At 35.7% G+C, this 15982-nt stretch overlaps 1 protein-coding gene across 1 annotated transcript; it reads left to right on the top strand.

Annotated features, from left to right (window-relative positions):
* Positions 1-336: 336 nt before the first annotated feature.
* On the top strand, positions 337-15478 carry MMADHC (metabolism of cobalamin associated D). Its single transcript, XM_079710123.1, has 6 exons — positions 337-374; positions 5566-5783; positions 8570-8675; positions 9276-9406; positions 13945-14031; positions 14960-15478. The coding sequence occupies exons 2-6, from the start codon at positions 5595-5597 to the stop codon at positions 15158-15160; spliced, it is 714 nt and encodes a 237-aa protein (XP_079566249.1). The 5' UTR covers positions 337-374; positions 5566-5594; the 3' UTR covers positions 15161-15478.
* The last annotated feature ends 504 nt before the right edge of the window (positions 15479-15982 follow it).

The raw sequence follows: 15982 nt of genomic DNA, 5'->3' as shown, positions 1-15982 counted from the left end.
CTCAACCACTGCGCCACCAGGGAAGCCCTTATTACTTGTTTTTTAAATATTTGTATTTATTTCTAAAATTATAAATATACATGATGTTTATCCTATGGTAGCTGCTCAATAATAGTAGAATAAACATTGGTTTTAAAAGATATATTGCAATGTGAGGATTTGCCAGAGATTGTCTGTGTTAGTGTAGCATTTATATCCAGAATAATTTTGATTTTTGTGTCCTTCTTAGGTGCTCTGTAACAGAGCCAGACTGGTTTCCTATCTCCCAGGATTTTGCTCTTTAGTTAAAAGGGTTGTCAATCCCAGAGCCTTTTCAACTGCAGGATCTTCAGGTTCTGATGAGTCTCATGTGGCCACTGCACCTCCAGATATCTGTATGTAAAAGTTATTATTGCTTTACTTATAATTGTTTCATAACATTCTGAGTTGTGTTTCCTGTAATACAGTAAGTCCCCTACATACGAACCTTCAAGTTGTGAACTTTCAAAGATGCGAACATGAGTTCGCATGACCAGTCACGCAGTTTAGTTCACGTGTCTGGTGTACATTGTCACGTGCATGCATTCTTTACAAGTGGTTGTGCTTTTGTGTACTTTATGGTACTGTATAGAGTACAGTAGTACAGTATCTTTATTTCAAGCCCAGGATGTCCGGAAACAAGCGTAAAAGCAGCGTATAGCTGGTATTGCTAAGAAGCACCAAGCAATAACAATGGAAACAAAAGTGAAAATAATTGAGAGAGCGGAATGAGGCGAAAAGAAGGTAGACGTTGCTCATTCTTATAACATGAATCGTTCAACCATCAGCATGATTCTAAAGAACAAGGACAAGATCATGGAACACATTAACTGTTCCGATGATGTTGACAATATCGAAGAAGCGTAGAAAAGTGATGAAGGAGTTGGAGAAACTTCTCATTATGTGGGGGCAGGATCAGCATCAGCGTCAAGTCCCTCTCAGCTTAATGCTGATTCAAGAGAAAGCTAAAAGCCTTTATGAAGACTTGAAACACGGCAGAGAATCAGAGGGCGCATCTTTTAATGCCAACCATGGCTGGTTTCATTGGTTCAAGGCTAGAGCCAACCTTCATAATGTAAAAGTAAGTGTCAGGGCAGGAAGTGCAGATACGGTAGCTGACCGGGAATTTCCTGAAATGCTTCGAGAAATTATTGATGAAGGTACGTATTCACCCGAGCAGGTTTTTGATGTGGATGAGACAGGACTGTACTAGAAGAGGGTGCCAGAGGAAAAGTTACATCAGTAAGGGGGAAAAGTTGATGCCAGGCTATAAAGCAGCAAAGGATAGGCTAACTCTGTTGTTTGGTGGCAGTGCTTCTTTCCAGCGATATGAAGCTGAAGCCTCTCTTAGTTTATCACTCAGAGAACCCAGGAGCCCTTAAAAACATAGCCAAGGGCTCTCTTCCTGTTGTGTGGAAGAGTAACCCCAAAACCTGGGTCACACAGGCCATTTTCCAGGACTGGTTTTTCCACCACTTTATCCCAGAGGTAGAGAAATATTGCTTGTAGAAGGACATCCCATTCAACATTCTTTTGCTGCTCGACAATGCTCCGGGCCACCCCACATGCATGGACGACTTTCATCCCAACATCAAAGTAGTGCATCTGCCACTGAATACCATGTCTCTCATCCAACCTACGAACCAGGGAGTTATAGCAACTTTCAAGAAATATTATTTACGTCACAGTTTTCATCAGGCAGTAAAGGCAAGTGACGAATTAGGAGCAACCTAATTTGACAATTTGGAAGGACTGTAACATCCACGAGGCCATAAAAAACATTGACTTTGCTTGGCATGAGGTTACGGCCGTCCCCATGAATGGGGTTTGGAAGAACCTTTGCCCGCAGCTTGTTCACAATTTTTGTGGATTTGAAAGGTGGATGAGGAGTCCAAAGAGGTCTTCAACAACTTAGTGACCCTCAGCGAGAAGCTGGAGCTAGATCTGCAAGAGGACGACTTCATTGAAATCCTTGCTGTGCAACACGAGGAGCTTACTAATGAAGACCTGATGGAGTTGGAGGGCAAGAGAGGACAAAAAGAGACGAGAGGAAGAAGAAGTAACTGAAGAACCAAAGAGATTCATGATTCAGGAAGTGGCAAGGGGGTTTTCTTTATTTGAGAAGGCACTGTTAGTTTTTGAGGCACAGGACCAAAATGTAGAACAGTACACAAAGGTTGCAGCAGCCATTCAGAATGCAATCCACTGCTACCATGTCATCTATGATGAGAAAAAACGACCTACTACCCAGACATCACTGGACTGTCTTTTCAAGAGGGTAGGTAGAATTGAGTCCAGCAAGGAAGCAGAGCCTGTGCCATCCACGTCGGGCGTCAGTGAAATTGCAGCTTGCCCTCCATCTCCTTGCTGATGATCCTTCAGCTCTGTCATCTCCCACCTCCTCTTGCTCCTCCAGTCAGTAACTCTTCTTGCCTGTTCACGGATGCCAGCCCTGTACGCCAGCTGTTGTACTGGACTACTGTACTTTTCAAGGTACTCTACTGTAAGATTTAAAGGTCTTTATTTTTTGTGTTTGTTTTCTATGTATTACTTGTGTGAAAAGTATTATAAACCTATTACAGTACAGTACTATATGCTAGCCGATTATGTTAGTTGGGTACCTAGGCTAACTTTATTGGATTTACGAACACGCTCTCAGAATGGAACTCATTCGTGTGTAGGGGACTTACTGTATTTCTTCTTGAGGTTTTACTGATTTTCTAAAGTTGAGTTTATCCCATTGAAAATAAAATCAGAGCTCTTGCCTAAATATTTATACCAGAAAGTTACAATATTTTTTTAAAAAAAGATGAATATTGGTTTCTAAAACTTATTTTCTTGAACTTTAGTGTTTTTCTAATTATCTTTGAACACACAGTCCTCCCTGAAACAAATCTTCTTTTGATCATACTAAACTATGTTACTACTTCTTGCCATTCTTTGCTGAATTTCTTAAATGTAGCTGTCACTTTGAGTGTTTATTAAATCAAAGTCTGCTTTTTCTTATCCATCTTGTGCACCACTATCAATCATTCTAAAATACTTTAAATCATGTCACTTCCTTCATAAGCCTTGATTATCTCCCAGTGCTTTCAGTAGCAGTTCCTAAACTATTCCCAAGCTATGAATCATTGTTCAAGGATGAAAAAAAATTTTTTTAAGCTCTGTGATTAGTTAACTTGGAGAAATGCTTTATACCATAGTCCTATCTTAGAGGTTTATAATACACACTAAAATATTCAGGGAGAGCTCTTAGAAACTTTACCTAATGTATTCTAAAGGGATTGCCCATGGAATCCTTTTTCATGCAACACATTACTTACAGTGTAATGTAAATTCACTTGGGCATGCAAAGCCTCCCCTGGTTTTCTTGCTCCAGTTTTCTAACTCCATCTCTGATTACTCCTCAATTTTCATGATCTGAAGGCTAAATATACATCTATCATAAATGAAAGATTTGTCACTCAGAATATGTAAAGGGTTTGTATTGTGAATATACAGCCAACCCTCCCTATCCATGGGTTCTGCATCCTCAGATTCAACCAACCAAGGATTCAAAATATTTGGGGAAAAAAATTCCAGAAAGTCCCAAAAGGCAAAACTTGAATTTGCCACACACCAGCAACTATTTACATATCATTTACATTGTATTCGATATTGTAAGTAATCTAGAGATGATGTAAAGTATACAGGAGGATGTGATGTACGAAGGTTACAGTATATGTGCATGCAGTTGACTCTTGAACAACATGGTTTTGAGCTGCTCAGGTCCACTTTATACGCAGATTTTTTTCAAAAATAAATAAGTACGGTACAATTCTCGGTTCATTGAATCTGAGGATGTGGAACCAACTATACAGAGAACTGACTATAAATTATACTCAGATTTTTGACCGCATGCAGGGTTTGAACAGCTAACCCCTCAGTTGTTCAAAGGTCAGTAGAGCTATGCCCTTTTATATAAGGGACTTGAGCATATGCAGATTTTGGTATCTGTGGGGGTCCAGGGAGCAATCCCCTGTGAATAACTAGGGACAACTATATAAAGAATTTTTGTAGATCAATAGGAAAAAGAAAACCCAGTAGAAAACCAAACAAAAAATTTCAAAAATGGATTTGAACAGGCTATTTCTGTAGGAGAAAACCTAAATGACTGGTAAACATTTGAAAATACGCTCAAATTCACCGTTAATATGGGATATTTATTTAAAGAAACAGATCTGAATAATCTGTAGAACCCATGTTCTTCAAAATAGCTGGTGAGTTTATGTTTGTGAACTGACTCCAGTCAATCATTAGTGGCTGTCTAGAGCCTTGTTACTCAGTGTGATCTGCAGACCAGCATAGCATAGCATGGCATAGCATCAGCATCATCTGGGACTGTTTAGAAACGAAGAATTTTTAGCCCCACTGCAGACCTAGTAAATCAGAATCTGCACTTTGAGAATATCTTAGATGATTCTTAAATAATTAAAAGTTTGAAACATACTGGGCTAGAGTGTTTAGGTTGAGAATCATGTGACAATGTCTGTTCAGCAGGGAAAAGTTCTGTGATTGATGGGGTGATGTCTGTCATAGGTATGGAAGAGAGATATGGTGTTACATGGGGGCAGCCATATTGACATGGCCGTTTTTAGTCACTCAGTTCTGGCAGAGTATTTATAAATATTTTTATTGCCAACTAAAGTGTGCAGCAGTTGTCCCTTCCTTTCCCTAAACAAAATTCCTACTCTGAGTATTTCTTCATTTGATTTTCTAATTTATTCTTTTCTGGATCTTTTTGAATTTTTCACGTTAGGATTTTTTTAAGAAAGTAATGTCTATTCTTCTGTAAGTATTAAATCCATATTAACTTATGTAGCTGGTAAACAGGGCATTATGTCACATTGGTTCGTACAAGATTTTTTTCCAGTCCATTAATGTTTTGTGCCACCAGGTAACAGCAGTTGAATGCCCCTCCCCAAGGGTAGCCACCATTAAGTCTTATGTCTTTCCTTACAGATGTTTTTTTACTGTATTTAAAAACACAAATATAAGGATGAAAAATAAATGTCATATATGCTGTTCTTTGACTCAGCTTTTTCTTTTAATGTAATATGTCCTGGACCTCGTTCACTATCAGTAAAGATTTACCATATTCTTTTTAATGACTGTCAAGAATTACATCGTATGGGAGTTCCCTGGTCGCCTAGTGGTTAGGATTCCGGGCTTTCACTGCCATGGCCTGGGTTCAGTCCCTTGTCAGAGAACTGAGATCCCACAAGCCGCACAGCATGGCCAAAAAAAAAAAAAGAAAAAGAATTACATAGTATAGATTACAGTACTTTATTGAATTCTTTCCCTGGTAATGGAATTACCAATGAGCTGACACCTGGTTGCTTTGATTAGTCTTCTGGAATAACATGAAACAAATACATAGGAAAGCAAACTTCAAAGAACTATTGGTTAACTAAAAAAAATATCTAATTGGAAGAAGAACATTCTTTCAGTCTACCAATGTACTTAACTAGTAAGGAGAAAATTATTCATTTTGTCGTTCCTCTTTAGGCTCTCGAACAGTTTGGCCTGATGAAACTATGGGACCATTTGGACCTCAGGATCAGAGATTCCAGCTTCCTGGGAACATAGGTTTTGATTGTCACCTCAGTGGGACTGCATCACAGAAGAAAAGCCAGGTTTATAAAACTTTACCTGATGTTCTAGCAGAACCTTTATCGAGCGAAAGACATGAGTTTGTTATGGCACAATATGTGAATGAATTTCAGGTAAGTTGTTAAGGTCATTCTGTTTTTCTAATTATTAATGCTATATTAATTTCTGATAACTGAACATACTACTTTCATTGAAAAAGTTAAAAAAAAAATCTATTTAAGTCCAGTATAAACAGAAACAACATATATAGCTTTTAAAACCTTGGCATTGTCCTGTACATAGCGTTTGCTATATAATTTTTTTCACTTAACTACATTGCAGTCTCTTTTAGGTAATTAAATAATTCTTCAAAAATATCTTTTTTAATAAATGTTTATTTCAAATATAAATAACTTAATTCTATAACTGGAAATTTATATTCCCTGTTTTTCACTTTTATTAATGGTAGTTGTAATTTATATATGGACCAAATTCCGACTAGTTTTATATTCCCCTAGCCATTTAAAAACTTAAGAAAATTTTGAGAACTCTGAAACTCTGGATACAGTAGACTGAAGAGGAGGATTTTTAAATAGCTTTTGTAAAAACAATTCCTGAGGGTTTTTTTTTTTTTTTTTTTTTTTTTTTGCGGTATGCGGGCCTCTCACTGTTGTGGCCTCTCCCGTTGCGGAGCACAGGCTCTGGACGCGCAGGCTCAGCGGCCATGGCTCACGGGCCCAGCTGCTCCGCGGCATGTGGGATCTTCCTGGACCGGGGCACGAACCCGTGTCCCCTGCATCGGCAGGTGGACTCTCAACCACTGCGCCACCAGGGAAGCCCCTGAGGGTTTTTTTTAATGCGTTTTTTAAACTGGTATTGCATATGAATTTTTTAAATGCATTTTAAAACTAGTATTGCATCATTGCTCACTCAAATGGAAAGTTACATGCATTTCAGAGTTTCTTTCAAACCCCGATCCTTATCATTTTTCATATTTCTGTATAGCTTCAGGTTGAGATTTTGATCAAAGCCATATTATTAAAAGCAGCAACCCCTCACAATTATGGGTGATATCAGATAACCTAACACTGGGACACAGTTGACCTCCCCTGACTTTTTATCTCACATATTCCTTTGCAGTCTTTTTGGCTCCTCCTCTGTCTACCAGTTACATAATATTTCCCAAATGTCTCTGATATTCATTTTTTCATTTGACTTGCTCCCTGGTCACTTAAGTCCTTGGCTTTCTCCACAGGCTGTGTTTTCATATTTCCTAGCTTCTTATTTCTGTTTCTGACATTTCTGGTTCTATATTACTATCTGCCTGCCAAACATCTTTATCTGGATGTCTCAGAAGTCCCAAGATTTTACACGTCTAGTACTGAATTAGTCCTTTTTTCTCTCAAAACTTGTCCTTATTCCCATGTTGTCAGTAGTATGTGACTTAGTCATCCTCCCACTGTCCCAAAAATAAAAATTATAGTGCCAACCTTGACTCCTCTTTTCATCATACCCCCGTAAATAGTGACAGAATTACATTGCTTCTGTCTCTGAAAGTAGCTCTTACATTATTTGCGTACCTTCAGTTCTCACTAATACTGCCAAAGTTCAGCGCCTCCTTATCTTACCTCAGTTTTTAGAGGCATTATAGTATGATGGACTGTGGAGATAGGATAAATCTGTATTCAGAGATTAACTCAGCCATTTACTTAATTTTGTGACCTTGAGAAAGTTACTTCACCTTTCTGAGCCTCTGTTTCCTTATATGTAAAATGAGGATAATAATAATCCCTGGTCTACAAAGTTGCTATGAGGATTAAACGTGAAAATGTATGTAAAATACTTATTACACTAAGTGATCAGTAATTGTTGGCTGTTACTGGTCTGTCACCTGCTCTTCCTCATTACCATATATCCTCTACAGTAATACTGTCATTAGCTTTTTATATCGCATCTTGATATTCCTCATTGCTTTTTCAAAATTTTGTAATGTGGCATAAATGGCTTTCCACAATTTTGATCCCTTATCTTTCTCACCTTACTTCCCACTACTTCCTACTCCTTCTGTTCTCCAGTCACAGCATATTTTCATTTTTTTTTAATTATACCATTCTCTTTGACCATTGCATGCCTTTGCACTGTTATTATCTCTTGCTGGACTGTTTTTTTCCTCTGGAATTCTTAACCTATAGTCTGTCTATTCTTTATCTGTCAGACACACATGTTAATTAATATGTAACTCAAACGTGATTTCAACCTTTTCCTGATTTCTGCCAGCAAAGCAAGTTTCTTCCCCATCTATACCTCCAGAAGACTTCCGTTATAACTCTATAGCACTTCTGATATGGATTGCATTTATTTGTTCATGCATTTTTCTTCTACTAACTCTTATATACCTAAGAGTGAAGACTGGATTTTTTACCATTGTAGTGCCTGTTCCTGTTTATAATGTCTAGTGTATAATAGGCACCCAGTAAATTTCTGTTGAATAAAAGCCTCTAAGTGCTTCCTGTTGGAGAAGCTATATATTTAATCATGTTGCTTTGTAAGTTAGTGTTCTTATCCCCATTTTACAGATTATAGAACAAAAGGAAGGATAATTAGATATAACAGAATATCAGAAGAGGTAAGACACAATCATGGCATGTTTTAGTTAGTTTTTTAGCCAACTTCTATTCGTATTAAGTCAGAATATCAGGGTATTTATATGTTCTTTTTTTAATTCATTTTTTTTAATTTTCAAATATTACATTCATCATAGAGAAAAGTTTGAGTATGTAAGAAAACACTGACTATTACCCCATCACCAGCTAGGTTAGGATTACTGAAAAAACTTTCTAGGGAAAATAGGTTTATAACAGGCAAGATATTTTACTTGAACTCCAGATTTTGTTTACTTATATTTCTTATTCCACCTTAGGGTAATGATGTACCTGTTGAGCAAGAAATTAACAGTGCGGAAACTTACTTTGAAAGTGCCAAAGTAGAGTGTGCAATCCAAACATGTCCGGAATTGCTGCGAAGAGGTATGTTGTGCTTTATTCATTTTTACACTAGTGTGTGTTAGATAATGTCACTAATTTTTTAATGTGTTGAATAATGTACTCCATAGCAATCGTAATGCTTTATAACTTAGTATTTTAATATGTCTAGCTGGAAGTGATGATTGCCTGGCCAAGATAAGGCTTTCAAGTGTCCCCTGACATCTGACCTCATGCTGCCATTAGATAGGAATAGTAGAATTTTTAATAACTTTTTTCCTGAATCTTTCCCTAAAGTCATCCCACTCCTGGGGGATTATTACAGCCATAATTTCCATGAGCTAATACATTAGTACTACTGAGAAAAATCTTAATAATAAACTTTTTTTTTAATTACAAGACCAACAACATGTAACCCAACTTACTCTTCAGAATCGTTGGCAATATATTTTCGTTCATCCGAAAAGAGCAGAAGTAAACCAAAACTAAATTCATTTCATCCTTTTCAAAACTAATATGAATTTATAAACCTAACTTGGTACCATAATATAACTTAATCATCATTTTTCTAAAGTATTTTATGAACTGTTTCTTTTTTTAAAAATTTTATTTTTTTCTGGAGTTTTATTCTTATTTCACTTATAGATTTTGAATCACTGTTTCCAGAAGTAGCCACCAACAAACTAATGATTCTGACTGTAACACAGAAAACTAAGAATGATATGACTGTTTGGAGTGAGGAGGTAGAAAATGAAAGAGAAATGCTCTTAGAAAAGGTAATTCTTTCAGCTGCTGACAATTTAATTTTATGATCTTATTTAAATACCAATGAACCAGTGTTTTAAAATGATGGCTATCTTTTCTAGCCTTTATTAATTCTCTGCTAATGTATTCCAGTACTAAAAAACTTAAATGTTTTCTGAGAATAAAAATACCACAATTTTTTTTTTTTAGTGTCTTTGAAAAACTTAGATTCTGTCCAGTACTTCCTCAGTTTTTTTAAAATTTATGTCTGTTTTAGGAAATTTGGGAATATAGTAAACAACAAAAATGTAAAATTAACTTTTCATCCCCATCTCTCTCTCCTTCTCTCTGATCCTCTCTCCCCCTCCATGTCTCTCTCTCTCTCTCTCTCTCTCTCTCAAGCGTGTCAAGTAAAAAGTGAAAATACCTCAGCCTTCTTAAAGGAGTAAACAATAACAGTGTACAGTACAATAATAATATAATAATGGTATATACCCACATTTTTTTCCCATCCTTTGCTTTTAACTTAGAAGATATGTTTTGACACATTTCCATAACATTACGCATAGATTTTATTTCATTCTTTGTAGAAATCTGTGTAATATTACATTGCATGGGCAAACCGTAAATTTTTTAAATTATTTAAAAATTTTTTTAGTCATTTATAAGTTGAAAATCAAACTTTTGCTATTACAGGCAGTGAATATATTTGTACATATATTTTTTGCACATACTTATATATTCCTAAATAGGGAATTGCTGAATCAGAGGGTATATTCATTTTAAGTTTTGAAAGATACTGCCAATTTGCCCACCAAAAAGCCTGTCTTAGTATATATGCTCTCACCTTTACCCTGGATATTAGCATTACTTTTCATTTTTACCAACCTGAGAAATGATAAGTAGTAACTTAAAGCCTTATATTTAAAAACTATATAATTATTTATCTAAGAGTTTGATGTTCAGTTATATCAATTTCTTTCTCTACAAGATAGAAAGGAATATTCCTTTGCCTGTATGACATGTTGGGATTAGCTCACTTGGACACCTCAGCTAACTATAGTTGAAAAAATTCTCTTTATTAATTTACATACAGGATAATATTTGGAATTATTTTATATTTTCTTTAGGGTTGGATGTATGGTTCTCTTCGTTTATAAAAATATTATTTACATACTCAATAGAGTATTTTATGGTAATGACTTCATACTTAAATGTCCCACATATAGCTTTACTAATAAATTTCATGTAGTAATTAATAATCATGAGCAAGTTATATATGCCAGCTAACAAGTTACAGAGAGGCATAAGACATTCTCTCTGATCTTTAAAAGATCTGAATTTGGAGAAGTGAAATTTAAATACATAATAACTCAATAAACATTTTCTATTTATATATTAAGACAATGATTAGTAAATGTATACTACTATTTAGACACTAGAGAGTTTGCTCTGACAGTGCATTGCATTAGTAAGTCGTACTTTTTGAACCATTCAAGATTCTGAGCCTCATTTGATACTGACCCCAGTATAGATGTAAGTCAGCAACAAAGACCCAACGCAGCCAAAAAAAAAAATTCTAGCTTTTGAAATGGCAACACGCTTTATCATGGGTATTTTAAACTTATAATGACTGAAGCTATTTTATTTTTTTATGAATAAAACATTTTTTATTTTAGACATGTTAGTGGTTATTTTAGAACCACACATAGCTTACTGTCCAAGTAAGTATTGTATGTTTTATGGTTTAACTCTATTTCGAGTTTTTTTCAGCAGATGTCAGTGTTTGCTATTGATGAGCAGAAATCTTTTTTTTTTAAATTTATTTATTTATTTTTGGCTGCGTTGGGTCTTCGTTGCTGCACACGGTCTTTCCCTAGTTGTGGCGAGCGGGGGCTACTCTTTGTTGCAGTGCGCAGGCTTCTCATTGTGGTGGCTTCTCTTGTTGTGGAGCATGGGCTGTAGGTGTGCTGGCTTCAGTAGTTGTGGCTCGCGGGCTCCCAGCACAGGCTCAGTAGTTGTGACACACAGGCTTAGTTGGTCCACAGCATGTGGGATCTTCCCAGACCAGAGATCGAACCCATGTTCCCTGTATTAGCAGGCGGATTCTTAACCACTGCGCCACCAGGCAAGTCCCAAGCAGAAATCTTTAAGAAAAATACTTAAACTGGTTCTTTTTGTGATCATTTGGGATTCTTTTAGTTAACCTTTGCAAACATTTAAATGCATCGTTTTGTTCACCTTGTAGTTTTTGTGTATGGCACATCTTTTATTAAATTGATACATAATTCTAATGACTTTCCTAAACCATACTCAGTTTTCCTATTTTTAAGAATTATGAGGATTAATGAAATACAGCAGTAAGTGTAAATATTAAGTATGAAAATAACCTATAGAGTACAGTATTATCTAAATGTTTTTCATTAGTTTACAAGAAAGTACAGGCATACCTTGGAAGTATTGCACGTTAGGTTCCAGACCACCATAATAAAGCAAATATTGCAATAAAGTGAGTCAAACAGATTTTTTGGTTTCCCAGTGCATATAAAAGTTATGTTTATACTGTACTGTAGTCTAAGTGTGCAATAGCACTATGTCTAAAAAAATGTACATACCGTAATTTAAAAATACTTTATTGCTAAAAAATGCTAACCATCATCTGAACCTTCAGTGAGTCATAGTAGTAAAACATCAATAAAGATCACAGACTACAGATCATCATAACAAATATAATAATAGATAAAAAAGTTTAAAATATTGAGAGAATTACCGAAATGCCACACAGACACATGACGTGAGCAAATGCTATTGGAAAAACGTTGCCAATAGGCTTTCTGGACACAGGGTTGCCACAAACCTTCAATTTGTAAAAAAACTTATCTGCAAAGTGCAATAAAGTGAAGCCCCAAAAAATGAGATATGCCTGTATTTGGAGAAAATAGGTTAAAGTTGTATATCTCTATAGCAGGGATCAGCAAACTTTTTCTGTAAAGAGCCAGATGGTAAATATTTAGGTTTTGTAGATGATAGGTTCTCAACTACTCAATTCTACCATGTATTGTTAAAGCAACCACAGACCATATATAAATGAACAGGCATGGCTATGTTCCAGCAAAACTGTATTTACACAAACAGGCGGGCAGCCAGCCAGGTTTGGCCCTCGGGCTATCACTTGCTAACCCCTTGTTTAGGATGTGGCCCTAAGGCTTGGACTCCTGAGCATCTCAGGTGAGTGCCAGAGATGCTCAGTGAGGTCTCATCACTCTAGGTGGGCCAGAAATTCACGTTACCCTGTAGTGCATGACCCCTGATATCACCATTCAGCTCTCAGCCTCGCAGTTGGCACTCTCTGCTAGACCTTGAGGAATCTCACCTTGTATCTGCGCAGCTCAACCCTTGGCTACTGAACCAGGGCAAATTGCTCTGCGGACCACATGGGAACCCCATTTGTGCATCTCCCTCTGCTCCAGTACCCTACGCCAGAAATTCCAGATGCTTCAACAGTTCAGAACTCTTGCTTTCTACATCCTCAGCTCAGTGACACTATCACTTTGCTTAGGCTCCACTTCTTTGCCCTGCAACAAGAGAGTGTCCCCAGACAGAAGCCTGGAGCATATATGGGGATCACCTTATTTGTTTCCCTACTCTGCTGCAGTTTTGTCTGCTTATTGTTCAGTGTCTAAAAACAGTTGCCTCATATATTTTGGTCAGTTTTATATTTTTCAGCAAGTGGCAAGTTTGATAACTCTTACTTTGTTATGGCTGTGAGCGGAACTGTGCCCTTGTCTTTAAACACTTATGGTCTGTCTTTTTTTTTTTTAATATTCCAATCTGATTCTAATATTTGCTTCTAGTCTTTTTACTGCTTAGACTTCTGATAAAGCTAATAAAGACATCGTATGAATTAGGATGGTAAGACCAGGATTTTAATACATGCACGTGGTCTGTAATGTTTATACACAATACAAAAGATAGAGAGGTGTATAGTGAAAAGGAAGTATGCGGTCCAGCCCTGTACCCAATCTATCCATTTATCTTATTATTTTTATGTGCCTTTTCAGAAATATTTCATGACTATGTGAGTGGATAGATGTGTTTTTGAAGGACACACAAACAAGTACATGTTTTTAACCAACTTTCATTCAAATTAATGAATGGTCTATATCTTTTCATTAAGAATATTTTGTTTTCCCTTTCTTACCTTATTTCTAATACCTCTGTAATGATACAAAATAGCAACTGTAGGTTATAATCCATGACAAATTTGGGAGTTAATAGCCCAGAAGTGATTAGAAGTAGTTCCTAAAATAGGAAATAATCTAGAAGAAAAAAATATACAATTTAGACTTTTTAAAAGAAATGAAAATGTTATATGAACCATTAATCTTTTGGACTGGTGAAAATAATCTTAGGACTTTACAGTCTTAATTTATCATTAGTTTTAATTGTTTATTAATCTTATTGTGTTCTCTATCTGAAGCAAAAAGTATTTATCTTGAAAATTTATTGAGAAATAAAACACTCTGTGCTGCTGCTTTGAGCATATTAATTTGTGCCTTTTTCTATGCAGTTCATCAGCGGTGCTAAAGAAATTTGCTACGCCCTTCGAGCTGAAGGCTATTGGGCTGACTTTATTGACCCATCATCTGGTTTGGCAGTGAGTAATTAAATACATTTTGAAAGCCAGATTATATAATTTGAAGTAGGAATTATTTTTATTATAAAATTGTTTATAATTATAACCTTGGTAAAAGACCACTTAAGACTTTGAAAACCTCACAATTTTATGCAAAGAGGTACCAAGAGTCTGTTGAATTCACAACTTTGAGGGACCTCTGACACTCATAGTTAAGCTTCTCCATCACTTTAAATTTTTTTCATTAAAAATAATTTTAAAATTTATTTTCCATCCTCATTGATAGATATTACTTGAATTACATTGAATTAGTGTGTTTACTGTTCATTAGTTAATAAAACTTAGTATCCAATAGTTTCATTAAGGAAGAAACACTTATTTTTAGAATTAAGAAAATATGGATGGTAAAGAAATATTTAGAAAAGTAACTTTTTGGAAATTAACATTTGTAAAGCTATACTTTAAAGAAAATAACTGAATCACTATTGTGGTCATATTTTAAATTCTGTGTATATCTTTCAGCTACAAATAGTAATTTTTTCAATCTTAAAATAGGAATATATACTGTTTCTTTTCAAAGTCAAGATTTAGTGAGTACTGGAAATGCAAAACTTACTCTGATAGTTTTCTTATCTTAAAAATTACAAAGGTGAACCATAGATGATTGCCTAAGGCTTATTTCATCTCTAAAGGTCATATAATATTATGCATTTGGTTCTAGGTAACATGCAGTCTGCTAGATCATTCATTTCACATTTCCAGAATGCACAGGTATTGAGGGGAGAGGAGGTATTAGGGCAGTTAGGTGTTCCATGTGACCTTTTCATTTCTTATTTAATTTTTTAAATATTCAGAGTATTTATATAGATCTGTGTTCATATTTGCATAAAAATTATTACTTCATTATCTTTCTAGCTAATGAAAATATGACTTTTTTTATTTCCTCCAGTTTTTTGGACCATATACAAACAACACTCTTTTTGAGACAGATGAACGCTATCGACATTTAGGATTCTCTGTTGATGATCTTGGTTGCTGCAAAGTGATTCGTCACAGTCTCTGGGGTACCCATGTGGTTGTAGGAAGTATCTTCACTAATGCAACACCAGAGAGCCATATTATGAAGAAATTAAGTGGAAACTACCAGTAATGTCAACTTATTTGCTCTGCTATTTGTAACATTTGGGATGATCTATACACTGTCGAAGCCTGCAGTTTTAAAAATTTACTTCCTTGTAGGTATTTATTTCAACATTTATGAATTTACTATATTGGCAAGTGGTTTGTGATTTTTAAATTTCAAATGTTCGTTCATAATATCATTAAATACATCTTGAGCACATCCACATTGTATAGAATGTGATAACTAACATGTAACCAGGGTATGATCTCATATTGTTATTTCTCTCCTTAATTGGAAAAACCTCAGTTTTAATTATTTTTCTCCAAAAATAAATCATACATTTGGTTATGATACGTGTTTTTACATTGCAGTATTTTTAAAATATAATTCTTAAAGATTCCTAAGAAACTACAGTATTAATCTTCTTTAAGTTTGTTTTTTTTTTTTTTTTTTTTAATAAATGCAGTTGAGGGGCTTCCCTGGTGGCGCAGTGGTTGAGAGTCTGCCTGCCAATGCAGGGGACATGGGTTCGTGCCCCAGTCCGGGAAGATCCCACATGCCGCGGAGCGGCTGGGCCTGTGAGCCATGGCTGCTGAGCCTGCGCATCCGGAGCCTGTGCTCCGCAACGGGAGAGGCCACAACAGTGAGAGGCCCGCGTACTGCAAAAAAATAAAATAAATGCAGTTGAGAAATCTGGATTCAGTGTAGATTTAACTTTTTTTAAAATTTCTTTTTACTATATTACTTGTTAGATGTCCTGGTACCATCTGAGTATTACTTTGAAATAGTGTATGTACAGGAAAAGAAGAATAAGGATAATACTAAAACTTTACATATAAAAGAATATGA

This window comes from Hyperoodon ampullatus, assembly GCF_949752795.1.
Source record: "Hyperoodon ampullatus genome assembly, chromosome: 8".
NCBI classification, from domain to species: Eukaryota; Metazoa; Chordata; class Mammalia; order Artiodactyla; family Ziphiidae; genus Hyperoodon; species Hyperoodon ampullatus.
Note: the sequence above shows the minus strand (reverse complement) of the source record. Positions and strands in the feature narration are given on the sequence as shown.